The sequence below is a fragment of the Corvus moneduloides genome, chromosome 1 (assembly GCF_009650955.1).
Source record: "Corvus moneduloides isolate bCorMon1 chromosome 1, bCorMon1.pri, whole genome shotgun sequence".
Taxonomy (NCBI): Eukaryota; Metazoa; Chordata; class Aves; order Passeriformes; family Corvidae; genus Corvus; species Corvus moneduloides.
In genome coordinates, this window is record NC_045476.1 from 205,105 (window position 1) to 218,695 (window position 13,591).

The window sequence follows — 13,591 nt, forward strand, 5'->3', positions numbered from 1 at the left end:
GGTCCAGCACAGTGTGGTGGGACCTGAGAGTGGATGAATAGCCACCAGCATACAGGACACACAGTGAGCACTGAGCTGGTGTCTCACCCCTCCACATCACTGGGAGGAGCAGCAGCCGAGAATCACAGAATGGTTTGGGTTGGAAGGGACCAATGCTCATCCAGTTCCACCCCCTGCCATGGGCAGGGACACGTCCACTATCCCAGGGTGCTCCCAGCCCTGACCCACCTGGCCTTGGATACTTTCAGGGATGGGGCAACCACAGCTTCTCTGGGACCCTGTTGCCTCACCACCCTCTCAATAAAACATCTCTTCCTTATATCTAGTCTAAACCCACCCACTTTTAGATTAAAAACATTATTCCTTTTCCTGCTACAACAGACCCTGCAGATCAACTCTCATTTGACAGTGTTCAGCTACTGTGCATAAAAGAGGCAGATTGGTCCAGGTGCTGTGAGCATGGACAGCTCCTCCATGGACAGGAACAGAAGGACACAGAGCAAAGGGATGGAGAGTAGTAGCACAAGAGGCAGAGCAACAGAGGGCAGAGGGATGGGGAGCATGGGCCGGGCTGGCTTGCTCTCCTGACAGCCAGGCAAGGGCAGGGCAGAGTGAAGCCACAGCATGGCCTCACCAGCTCCCAGCTCCGCTGAGGGGCTGCTGGGAGGAAGGATGACAGGCACGACAGCTCCTGGGGCAGGAGGGCACCGGGGCAAGGGGCTGCTCTGCAGAGGGATCATGCCCCAAAACCGATCTGTGCCACGGTACCACACGTGCGCCGTGCAGAGCTGCACGAGGGCATCAGACCTGCTGCTGTGCCCACCGGGGCACGGGGGCTCCTGCTGCCTGTGCTCACGGCTCCCGCGGGCCAGGCAAGGTTCCACCTGCGGTGGGGACCCTCTCCCGGCACGGGGACAAGCAGACACGCCCGTGCCCAGTCCCCACTCGCAATGTGCTTCCTCCGGCGCGGGCTGCCTCGCTGCCCCCGCGTCCAAGGCGAGAGGGCTGCTGGCACATCCCTGCTCAGCGCTGCGCCCTTCCGCTCCCCTCGCCCGCGCTGCCCCATCAGCAGTAACAGTCTGATTAATTCGCTTCCAGCAGGGAGCTGATGGGGCCAATGATGGAGCCGCTGCATCAGGCGCGCTGAAATTGATAGTTTTTCACAGTTACAAATGAGGAGCCTCCTCAGCTGCAAATGGCGCCCGCACAGTCGGACTCCGGTAATGATCATAAAGAGGCTCCTTTAAACTGCGAAAGCCCCTGGGAGCGGGCGGGGGGGCGGCTGCCGCGCTAATGAGAACTACAAGGGGCGAGCAGGCATGGAAATGGCTCCTCCACTCTTGATGTGCATTTAACTGCTTTTTTAGTGCGGCGGCAGAGCCAGGAACGAAGGAGTGATGAATGCAGCACAAAAGCATTTATTTTCCAATTCGGCAAAGTGGCTACGTTGGGAAATGTATGAATTATTTTAATTCACTCAACTGTCCTGAAACATCACTGAGAGCGAGTGAGCGTGGGGGGAGGGGGCGGGCCGTGCTCAGTGTGCGCTCCAGAGACAGGAATCACTCCTATTCCTTCAACTGCCCCGAAATCTCGGAGATGGGGGTGCCCACAAGGTGCAGTGATGGGGGAAAGCAGTGGTACCCCAGCATGGTGAGCTCAGAGCAAGATCAGAGCACAGGGCTTGGAGCCATCCTGCTGCAGAGCAGTGTCCCTTGGCTGGAGCTTCTCCATGCCTTGCAGGACAGCTTCTTCCCCGGCTGGGACACTGCCAGCTGACCCTTACCCTTACTGGACAGCCCCAACGAGGCCCAGAGGCTGTGTCTGACATGCATGAGCAAAGTCTGGGCTCACAATCACAGGGCAGAGCTCAGAACTGCCCCATTGCCGAAATGATCCCCCCTACCTGCCGCGGTTGAGGGGAGAAGGGCCAGAAGGGCTACTCACAGGGGTTGGGGCAGCTGCCGGGGATCGCCACGGCCTCGTTCCACTGGTCTGCGCTGGAGACAGAGTAGGAGCGCTGGTGCATCCCGTCCGGCTTGGAGCTGAAGCCCACGAGGTTGATGCCACTGATGGAGCGCTCCGAGTGCAGGGAGGTGCTGCTGGTCGAGTGGGGAGCACCTGCAAGAGAGAGGAACTCAGCACGGACTGACTGCTGCCTGGAGGCACGGTGGGAGAAGGCAAAGCTGTCCCGTACCTGATGCCACATTCCCTGGGTGGCTCCACATGAGGACAAGCTCTCTCTGGCTCTCCTCTCCCAAGGCATGCTGGTGCATCACCCCAAAGGTGCTAACAGAAGAGCCCAGCACACCCCACTTCCCAGAGGAACCCCCAGCTTAGTGGGTTTCAGTGTAGCACCCCGGGAGGCACAGCTGGGGATTCTGGCACGCAGCTTCCCCACAGCTGGAGTTCACAGTCATGATTTTCACTACAGCCTCTGGCACCTGGGCAAACCCAAACCCACCCCACAACCAGCATACCCACCCTCATCTCTCAATTTCACTTTCTTGTGTGTCCCTGGCAGGAAATCCAGCCATGCTGGGGGCACTGGGAGAGCGTGAGATCACATGGAGGGTGTCAAAGGAACAAGCAGAGGAACAGATGTCAGTAAGGTAGGGATGGCAGGTGGGAGTTCCTTTTCCCACTAGCTCAAAACTGCTGCGGCTGAGCCCAGGAACCTGAACCCCCAGGAGAGGAGTGCTTTTGGGACTAGAGGCTGTCACAGAGGACAAGATCACTCAGTGATGCAAAATGGGTGAAGTGTTTTTGGATTACAGGAAACCCAAAATGTCCAGAATAGCGAACAAAATGGTTCTGACAGGGAGCACACACCCTCCTGTTCAGTCTGCAGGCAATCTGCCATGAAGGAGGACACTGGCCCGAGGGATGCCACTGCACCTGCCCGCCACCAGCCCTCTCTCATGCTCCCCTCAGGCCATTTGGCTCCAGCCACTGCAGAGCAAGTGCTCTGGGAGCTCAGGGGTGAGAGAAAGGGCCCCATCCCTGCTCCAAAGCTACGTCTCCTCCTTCCCTGCCTGGAGGCACAGACACTGAGCTGCAACTCTCACTGCAGCCCACCTGGCCATGGCCCAGGGCAGGACCACAGAACAGCTCCAGATGCCACACACCCACAGCTCCAGCCCCGCTGAACAGACCCCTCTGCAGGCATCACAAAGCTGGGCTGCAAGGAACCGAGCCGTGGGTCCGACAGGACTGGTACAAGTGGGAGCCTTCCACAGCAGCAAATGGACACCTGTGGAAGCAGGTCCCCAGCGGGAGCCAGGACAGCTCACCTGTGTCTTCCTGTGTGAAACCAGATTCACTCAGCTCTCCTGGATTCCAGCATGGCCGAGGTGGAAGGAAGCTCTGGCATCACCCTGTACAGCCCCGGCTCAAGCAGGGCCCCCCAGAGCCAGTGGCCCTGGTCTGTTTCTGTTGAGTTTGGAGTATCTCTAAGGAGGGTGATGACACAACCTCCCTGGGCAACCTATCCCTGTGCTGGGCCACACTCTACAAAGAGCAGAGCCCCACAAAATCCCACGTGAAGCCCCAGAGTTTGTACGTAAGTGTATGTTTCTGTCCCTGCTGTTTGCATGAAAACCCAAGGGATGCTATTCAGATGTGCCCAAGCATAGCCAGGGGCCAGGGCTGCTGAGTGCCTGACGGGACAGCTCAAGAGCCCAAATACCCCCTCCAAAGGCAAGTGCTGAACAGAGGGGTGATGTGGCCACCAGACCTGCACCAGGCATGCCTGCCACCCACCATTGCCACCACCCCTTCAGGGCCAGCATGGCAGGTACCTCCCACCCTCCTCTTCCCTATACTCATCCTGGACCAAAAATCCCCTTTCCCTGCAGTGTTGTGCAGGGATCGCCTGCGAGCCTCGCCTGCAGATCCCGCCTGCCAGCAGTGCCGATGGAGGGCTTGCTGGGACACAGTGCCCTGCACCCCGAGCTGCCAGGACCCTGGTGCCCTGCATCCCAAACTGCCAGGACCCTGCACCCCAAACTGCCAGGACCCTGGTGCCTGCACCCTGTGCTGCCAGGACCCTGACCCCATGTTGCCCGGACCTTGCACAGCCCCCCACGTTGCCTGCCTCCAGCCTGCCTGCTGCATGTTCCCCCTCCCTCCCCTTGTTCAGCGCCACAGAAACACGTGTAAAACCATGACACTGACTTTGCCTCTAATTAGCCCTTAATTTACAAGACACACTCGGAAGGGTAATTAGCTGGCGCTCTGCTCCTGACTGCTGCATCCATCTCCTCTCTGCCTCCTCGTGGGAGGGAGCCTGCTGCTGCTGGAGCAGGGACAACGCTGCTCTCCTGGGGCCGGAATGAGCTTGGTCCTGGGAATGGTGCTGCTGGGCTGGGATGGGATGGGATGGGATGCTCAGAGCTCAGTGTCTGCCAGCCCCAAGCCCCAAGCCCCCAGCCCTGGCTATGGCTACAGCCACGGAGCAGAGGAAGGTGAGGAAGGGAGAGCAGAAACAGATGGCCTGAGAGAAGCTTCTCCTGCAGAGGGGAAAGTCCTGCAGGGCCCTAGGGAGCACAGATCTGCCCCCTGCACCCCCACCCAGCCACACCAGGAGCCCCAGCCTGCCAGGACATGCCTTTCATCACACCTCCGAAGAGCAGCACAGGCTGCCACAAATGCCCAATGTTTCATTCTGAAAGAAGGAACAGCTTCCATCGGCCTCTGCAGCCCTTCCAAGCTCCCTGCACCTCACTCCAGCTGCCTGGAGGCACCCAGCTGTGGGGGAATGCCCTCACAGCCCAGCCACTTGCTCGCTCACAAGACCTCGTGCTGTGCAACTCGGGTTTGTCTGAGGGAGCTCCTGGGTGGCCCCAGCAAGGCCAGAGCTCTCAGGAATTGCATCCCTTTGAAAGTGACACTGTGGCAGCTGCTGGATATGTTCCCTGTAAATTGGGCAAGTGACAGGTGACATGTAAATACTACCTGCCTCTGAGCCAACACCTGCAGGAACTAAACCCCCAAACCGCTGACAGTTCCCCAAGTCCCTCTCCCAGTCACTGCTTCCTCAACTCCCTCAAAAGAGACTCACATGGCTCCGTGATGCCTTTTCAGTACAGCCCAACTGATGAGGTGCACTGGATGGAAAATGACCTAAAACCAAAATGGCCTTTTCCCAGGCATGACATGTGGCAGCCCCGATGCTTCGGTGAAACACCTGGATCAGAGCAAACTGGGAATTCTTCATTAAGGTGGTGCTGCCCAGGGAACAGGATAAAGGTGAGTTAGCCAAAAGGGCACCACTGGTCAGGAAGGAGATAATTTGCAGAATCACTTGAGGATCTTTTTAGCATCTCTTTAATATTTTCAAGAGCAATTTGGCAAAATAATACACAATGTCTGGTGAAACTTCCTGGCGACATTATGCTGGATGCTGCTACCAGGCCCTTACAGTGTGAAGGAAACCAGCTTTGGCAGAGGGAATGGGCCATGCTGACTTTTAAAGAGGCACCAGCTGGAGAGCAGTTTTGGGATCCCCCGGGATTATGGCCAAGTACAGGACAGGTCTTTCCTCTGGAGTGCCAGGCCCTGCTCCTTCACAGGCAGAGGGATGCTGCTGTTGCAGCACGGTGCAGAGGGACTGTCAGTGTGGCTCAAGATGGTGATGGAGGTACTCCAGGATGGGTGAGGACACCCTGCCATGGAGCAAACCCTGTTTTCTCTGGTAGTGCAGAGGCCAACAGCACGGTGCAGGTTAATGCTATCCACTGTCTGTCAAACAGTGTCCCAAGGAGTCATCATCACTCTGCCCCTCAACCACTTGTTGCCAACACATCATCATTTATTCCAAATAAAAACCAGGATTTTTGTGAGTCACCTTAGTGTACTGGCTCCCCAGTGCCTGGCTGAAGCCCGCAGCTGAACATGTCTCAAAGCCTCCCCAAAATCTGTGGCTACTCAGGACCCTGAGCTGGACTGGAACGCAGCTCCAGCTAGTGGGAAACTTCTCTACTCCCAGAAACCAACTGGTTCTTGAAGGGAGGTGAGAGCCAAGGAGCCTGGTGGAGCTGCCTGCCTGTGAAAACCCTGCTGGGGAGGACATAACTCCCCCCCGCCCCGTCAGTGGCCTGGCAGCTGCCGTGGCAGGAAGGCAGTCATCCCGGGATGACCCTGTGGCTGCTGTTCCCAGACCCAGCTGTGCCCCAGAGCCAGTCCAGAGTCGAGAGTCTCTCAGGTTGGGTCTCTAAATGAAGCACTGCATGCTGTTACCTGGACATTGTTGGGTCCTTCCTCCTGAACAATTCCCATGAGTCCAGAACGTACGGGCTGGCTCCCACCAACCAGGAGCCCCAGGATGGAGAGGTGAACCTGTGCGTTCTCCTTGGGAGCTGGCCACCATGCTGAGCAGCCATACCGTTCCCAGGCACGGTGGGGCACGTTCTGGAGTGACAGATGGACAGGTGTTCTTCCCAGCTCTGCCAACAGTGAACGTCTGCACGGAATCACTGATCCGAACTGTGGGCGACCGAGGCTTCCCAGCCCAGCTCTGTAGCAGGGCCATTAGGATCTGCCAGCTTGCACACAGCAGGAGCCATTGCCTTGCACTGGGCCTCGCAGATGCTCTGACACAGGGAATCTCCCTCCTTTCTCAGCGCTGCCCTTGCAGAGCATGGTTTTGGACATGTGCACATGCTAAGTAACTACGTGACACCCCAGCTCCTACCAAAGCTGACCTGCGTGGGTTACGAACCATCAGAACAAAAAACTCCGCATGGTGCCAGTGTCTCTGGGACGACCGAGAGCCTGGGCTGGCTGTGGCAGCAGGATGGGGAGGGCTGGCCATGACACTTCCCATTCCCCAGCCAAAGCTCCAGTACACACAAGATGAGCCAGTGCTTCTCCAGCCAACAAACCAGCTCACCTCTGGTTTAGAGGGCGACCGACCCCACGTACAGCATCACAGGACCCTACAGACTGGAGAAGCGTGGGAATGGGTACCTCAGGGACGCTGCCCCCAAAATCCTGCACTGAGCACACATCACCAGCCCAGGAACTGCAGGCAGCTGCAGCCACTCTGTCTGTCTCCACCCTGAGCTCTGCCTGCTCCAAGTCCCCACACAGAGCAGAGCCCACGGTGCTGGCTGAGGCACCCCATGTCCACCTACCGAGCAGCTCCATGGCCAAGGAAAGCCATGCAATGAAGAGGCAGATTCGTGGAAGAGCAATGGCAGACCTGGAGCCAGGGAGTGGCCAAAGGAGCCCTTGGACTGCCCAAGCTTTGCTGCTCAGCACAAAGTTACATCACAGGTCTGCCCCTATGTCACTCCTGCCTGAACAATGATGGAACTGTCAGAAAATCTGATCCTGACTTGAATATTGCTGGTGCCAGAGAGATCACAGTGACGCAGGCTAAGTGGTTCCAGTGGTTAATTGCCTTCACTGCTGAAATCTGGGCCTTACTTCTGGCCTGAGTTGTCTTCCTTCTGCCACTGTCACTGGATCCTGGTACATTTTACCTGATAAAGAGCTCTCTCACCAAATTTCTGTTCCTATACAGGTATTTACAGATGGTGTTGAAATTACCTCTTAACCTTTTCTCCAATAAGCTAAATATATTGAGCTCATCAGATCTTCCTAGAAGGTGATTCTGAGAGCACTTCCTGGTTTTTACAGTCTTTCCTGTCCATCATTTTTCCTCTCCTGTGAACACATGAATCTATTAATCTGAGCCCTGTGCAAGTCCTCTCCACCCCAAAACTGACTGTTGCCACCCATACATGAAAAAGACCTTGACCACATCTTCTACAACTCCTGTAAATAATTCAGCCTTGCTGATTCCAACATGTCCACATCTCCTACCTGCTGTTTAATTCGCTGCCTAATTACAGCTGGAATATGAAGAATTCATCATTCTGTGCTGAGATACATCATCTTGCCTCTTCCCAAGCACCAATACAAGTGTTCACTGAACACTTCGCTTTTTTTCCTTATTAACTGTTCTATTATTCCCATACAGTAATGAAGGAATGCCAGGGTTAGGATTCATTAGTTCCTAATAAACTTGAAAAAAACCCTTTCACTGTCTGTAACTCCACTGGTTCCTGTTCTGCATCCCCTCGTGCAGCCATGGCAGTGCAGGCTCCTGTGCCAGCCAAGGTGGAAGGTGAGCTGGGAAATGAGCGCCCAGTACCAGATCCATCACTTTTATTTGTATGTTATGTGGAAACCCCGTGGAATATGTAAAAAGTTGAGGATTAGGGACTTGGTGAGATACATGAGCAGTGACTGATCTCATGACTCACAGGCTGAACAACTGTCACGGGGTGAAGCAGCTGCCCAAGCAGCCGCTCACCCAGCACTGGGCAAAGATGAGTCCTTGGCATGGAATAGTGGTGAAGGAGACCACACTGCACATCCACACCAGGCTGCAGAGACCAAGACAGAGAGAGCACCAGGGAGGACACGGGAGCTGCCCTGTGCTCAGCACCTGGAGCAGGAACTGAGACACAGGAGTTGAGTTTTTGCCAAGTAAAGCACTTGTGAGAGCGATGAAAGAGAGGTTTTCCTCTGGGAGAAGGGAACAGAGGTGAAGTGACAGATTTGGGTAGATGTCCCCAAAATGGGAAGCTCTCCATGGGGCGGGTGTCTCTGTCAGCTGGGACACCCCTGTCCCCACAGAGAAGGAGATGGGAGGTCCTCCCCAGCAGCTATGCTGTCCTGGTGCTCTTACTTCATCAGTGACTTTGTTCCTAAACTCCTCACCACCATTGTTTCTCAAATGTTATTCAACTTCCTCCCTACACCTGGCAGCCATGGAGCACGATCCGGGGCAGCCTAAGGAGCCCGCAGCCCAGAGCAAATGGAGACACAACCCTTTGTGTGGCTGCAGCCACAGTGAGTCTGGGAACACAAGGAGCTGGAATCCTTCCCATAAAGCCAGGAGGGTCACTTTGAAGGCTGCTCACAATTAATCACTCGTGGCGGATGTTGGGCCAGGAGCGCTGGCACGGCTCTGAACGGCAGCGGGGCCCTCCACCGCGGCTCCAGCTGGCTGTGCCGGGCCACACCAGTGCCACCAGCCTCCAACTGGCTGCGGCTTCCAGCTCCTGCTCAGCACTTACCCATTACTTTATCATGTTGCCGTTTATTTTATCACTTTTTATACACACACAGATACAGCTGCACAAACCACAGCAGCACCATGCAGCCAGCTCCCTCCACCTGGCCCTGCCCCTTCTCACTATCGGGACAGAGAGTGAGCAGTTCACGTCTCCTCTCCACCGAGACTGACATACTTTTAAGCAGTACAACCTTCCTTTTAATTTTCTGGTATCCAGTAAAATATTCTTTAAAAACTCCTAATTACGCTTCACTTTTTTTTCCCTGTTTAAGTTCCTTCTCCCAAAAGATCTGGCACGTAATTGCTTCCAGCTTGGTGAAATTGGCTTGGATACATTTTTGTATGCATGTGTCGGTGCATGTGTGTGTTTAATACTCCATTTCTGATCTGAATTTTGTTCTGCCTGAACACCAGCACAACACAACCAGGTTACTTTTATGCAAGACACTACTGAACTTAGTCTGGTGATTGGCTGAAGTGGGGGTAACAGCGGCATTCTCCTTGGGAGCTGCTCTGCTGTTTGGAACCAGAATTCAGAAAGTCCACAGGAGCTTTACTGCAACTTGATAAAGTCCTTCAGGGACTTTACTACATTAATGTAATTTACTGTCCAACATGTTACAAAGGATTACCTCAGAAAACCAAGGTGCTGGGAATGAGCGGCAGGAGCGGATGAAGGCAGCATGGTCTGTGCTCCAGATCCCTCTCTTGGTCTGTTACTGTGAATAGAGGTGTCACTTACGGTCCCTGCAGAAACCTGGAATCACAAGCTGCAGAAAACGTGCAAGTAACGCTGTCTAAAACACAACCCAGAACAGATGCTGTGCAGCAGCCCCCCTGAGATCCCTGTGGTGGCAGTGGGAGATGGACACTCATGACAGGCAGCACCGACATGGATCCCCGTTTGCATGCACAGGTGGAGCAGGAACCTGGGTCTGAGACAGAACTGCAGGAGGGAAGGAAGCAGAGCCAGAACTTTCTGGGTTTGCTGAGGAGTGTGGACCTGGACCAGCACTGCAGTGACTGATGGAGAACAGCTCCTGCTTCCAGATCCCAAGTGCAACTGGGAAAGGGCCATTTGGGGGATGCTGGAATTGTTGCATTTTTCTACATAACTGTGGTTTCTAAAGCCATTCACTCATACCAGGCTTTATCCACCCCTGCCTGCTTTGTCCACAGAGGCTGCTTGGTGTGCAGCAGCACAACTTCCTGGGGTGCACAAATCCAAGGGGATGGAACAAGCCCTGCTCTGTTTGGAGAACAGGATGGCCCTGTCCCTTGCCTGCTAGTGATGAGCTTTTCCATGTTCCTCTGGGACACCTTCCTGCCCAGCAGCAGAATGCAGACCCCAGGCAAAGGCCTTGTGTGCTGATGGCAGAGGAAGGTCCAGACGGACTCACCACTGGAGCCACTGCCTGCGGTCAGGGATGAGATGGGGCTGTGTGACAGCAAAGAGTAGGACTTTGTGGCCTGTAACAACTCGCTCCCTGGCCCCTCTCCCTCCTGCAGCACAAGCCTGGGTTGTATGGATGAGAAAGCTTGGTGTGCTGGAGAAGGCTCTCAGTCCACCTTGGAGAACACCAGCCACCCCTCCAGCCCAGCCCTCCCTGGCAGCACCAGCAAGTTACTTACACTGAGATTTTCACAGGTGGCCACTAATTACACCCTTGTAGCTTATCCAGGTGCCCCATGCAAGGCACCCTGAGCAAAATGTTCCAGGATGCTGAAAGCTACAGCTGCAGCCCCCGAGGCCTGGCTATCTGGCCCATGCCCACCTGGCTGCCCTGTGCCCACCTGGCTGCCCTGGACACCTTGGCCAGCCCTGGGCAGGACTCTGATCATCATGGCACTGCTGCCTTGTGGTTCTTCCTCCCTGCTTCTCTACTCCTCCCTTTCTCCAAGGCCTTTTCCCTGCTCAGTCCTGCACTGCATGGCTCCTTAGTGATCTGGTAAGGAATAAGTGTATCGGCTCTCAGTAATTATCTCTAATTAGGGTTAGTGGTTATACTGTTGGGTTGGAGAAAATCAGTCTCTGTTTTCCACCGGGGAGGACAGGGAGAGCTGGGGTGTGGAGGGAGGAAGCACCAGCAGCTCCCTATGTGCTCCAATCCCTTCCATGAACCTTTCCCTGCCTGCACAGCTCTGGAGCTGCCTGTTTCATGAGCAGGAGCCATGTAGGAGCTGTGTCTGTGAGGTGGCTGTCAGAACATGGCCTCACTCTGTCACCAGTCTGGACAAGGTGGGGACAGCCCACCCTGGCAGGAGAGCAGAGTCAGGGCTGGTGGCACAGCATGGCCAGACACTCCGGGCAATTTTGTACGCATGTGTCCGGGCACTTCCACAGGACAGGGCTGCAGGGGCTCATGGCCTGTGTGGAGGCACAATGCAGTGCTGGAGCTGCAGAGGCTCCCCAAAACAGCAGCACAGAGCAGAGCCCTGAGAACATCCTACATCTCCTCTGGGCATAGGGTTCACCCAGCAATGGGGCAGGGACTCCTTCCACTAGCCCAGGCTTCTCCAAGCCCCATCCAACCAGGCCTTGGACACTTCCAGGATAGGGCAGCCACAGCTCACGAGTGTCAGCAACTGAAAGGGCCTCAGAGCCGAGTATTTCCTTTGGGGACATGGGATCCAACCCACACACCGCTGCAAAAACCCCAGAACTACCATTCAAGTGACTTACACCAACCCTTGCCCAAACCAGCCTCTAACAATGTGCTCCTGTTCCGTGTGCCTGGGGCAGACTGAGCTCTGAATGACAGGAATGGTGAAAAGGCCTAAAAACCAGCCAAATTATTGAGAGAGAAAAAGCAATTCTTGGGCTCCAAACTGGGGGAACACAGTTAGCAGGTGCTTCCAACACTTTTGGCTTCACCTTCTCTTTGCCTCAGTATTCCTTCTTTAGAAAGAAATAACAGCTGAGATAATCAGGTTACAATGCCTGGAAATACGAAATTCATCCTCACTCTAGCATATCCTAGCAAATAAAACCTTGAGCTGATCCAGCAGAATCTCGGCCCTCCAGCCTTGTGTCCATCACTAGAACCAGGCACCAAGGATTGCTGGTCCTGTCCTGCCTTGTGTCATCCCACCTGGCTGGCACCACACTCCTCCTCTTCCCATGGAATCCTGACAATTTCTAGCTTCCACGCAATGCAAAACTTTAAACCTCAAGCCTCACATTTGGATTCATCCTCCACCTTCAGACATGCAGATAAACATTCGTAAGAGGTTACTGTATGACTGTAATGGTGAATGTATAATATTTATAATATAAATATGAATTTGCAGTATTTTATACATGATTCATGATGCAAAATATTAATTACAGATAAATTTTAGTAAATCTCTCATCTCAGCTTCATCTTCAGACTACAAACAACCCTTTAACATATTATTGGGAAGGGCAGAAGTCTCACATAGAGGAATAGACAGACCCTCACCCTCTTCCTTTCAGCTCGGCAATCCCATGTCCAAGTTACAGAATCCCAGACTGGCTTGGGTCAGAAGCGACCTCGAAGATCTTCCAGCCCCTGCCCTGGCCCTTGGCTGAACAGCAGTGACTAACATTGGACTTTTACAGTCAGACTCAACAGAAAGCCAAGTGAGCGAGCCGAAATCACAGCTGGAGGGAGGGAGGGCGCATCCCCACAGCTGGCACCGACCCAGCTGCGCATGGGCACTGCCCCCACCCCGGTGCCAAGGAGTCCTGCAGGCTGAGGGGGAGGCACTGGCGGCCCTGCTCTGGCTTTCATTCTGCTGCCCAGCTCACAGGGACCACGATAAAGAGCACAGTGGACAGGATCCTGCCTCCGAGCAGAACACACCGAAATGACACGTGGCAGCCATGGATTTAAGAGCAGGAGCCACACACTGTGCATGGAACAGAGCAGCCATGGGACTACAGGCAAATCCCAGGGACAACAAAATCCATCCAGCTAACCTGCAAAGTGTGGAGCACAGGTGTAACTTGGGATGTTCCTGGACACATGCCAGGGCAGGGTGATCGGAGCTGCTGGGCAGGGGGGAAGCAAAAGCAACTTCGTTTCAGAAGTGGGAGCTGACCTTTCCCTCCTGAGTCCCCAAATTTCCCTTCTTTCCTAGGAGATTAATGACCCTGCTCTGACCTGAAGAATCTGTTGTGCAGCCACAACCAGGAGAAAGGCAAGAGATGATCCACCAGCCTCCTGTCTGCCATGACCTGCACCACCCTGCTCTCACTGCTCTTCTTCCCTCAATGTCATTGTCCCCCACGGCGAGCAGCGGTGTGCCAGGGAAACAGGTTTTCCCTTTTCTTTGTTAATTCTTCCCTCATTACATTTGAAATTCCACAATCAGTGTGCACTGTAATTGTCGAATTTGATGCTAATGATTAATGAATTAAACATGGATCCATCAATTAGTCCTCAGAGAATAATTCTGCATAAAGCAGCGGATAATGTAATTACAGTAACAAAGATAATGAGATGTTAACATCGACGGAGCCCGACGTGACATGAT

At 54.5% G+C, this 13,591-nt stretch overlaps 1 protein-coding gene across 3 annotated transcripts in view; it reads right to left on the bottom strand.

Annotated features, from left to right (window-relative positions):
- The window catches only part of AGAP3 (ArfGAP with GTPase domain, ankyrin repeat and PH domain 3), a 110,565-nt gene that overhangs the window by 17,684 nt on the left and 79,290 nt on the right, over nt 1-13,591 (bottom strand). For all 3 annotated transcript variants that reach the window (XM_032126466.1, XM_032126386.1, XM_032126312.1), the window contains exon 12: nt 1,948-2,121. In XM_032126466.1, coding sequence (XP_031982357.1) covers nt 1,948-2,121 — 174 coding nt within the window. The remainder of the gene's footprint in view (nt 1-1,947; nt 2,122-13,591) is intronic.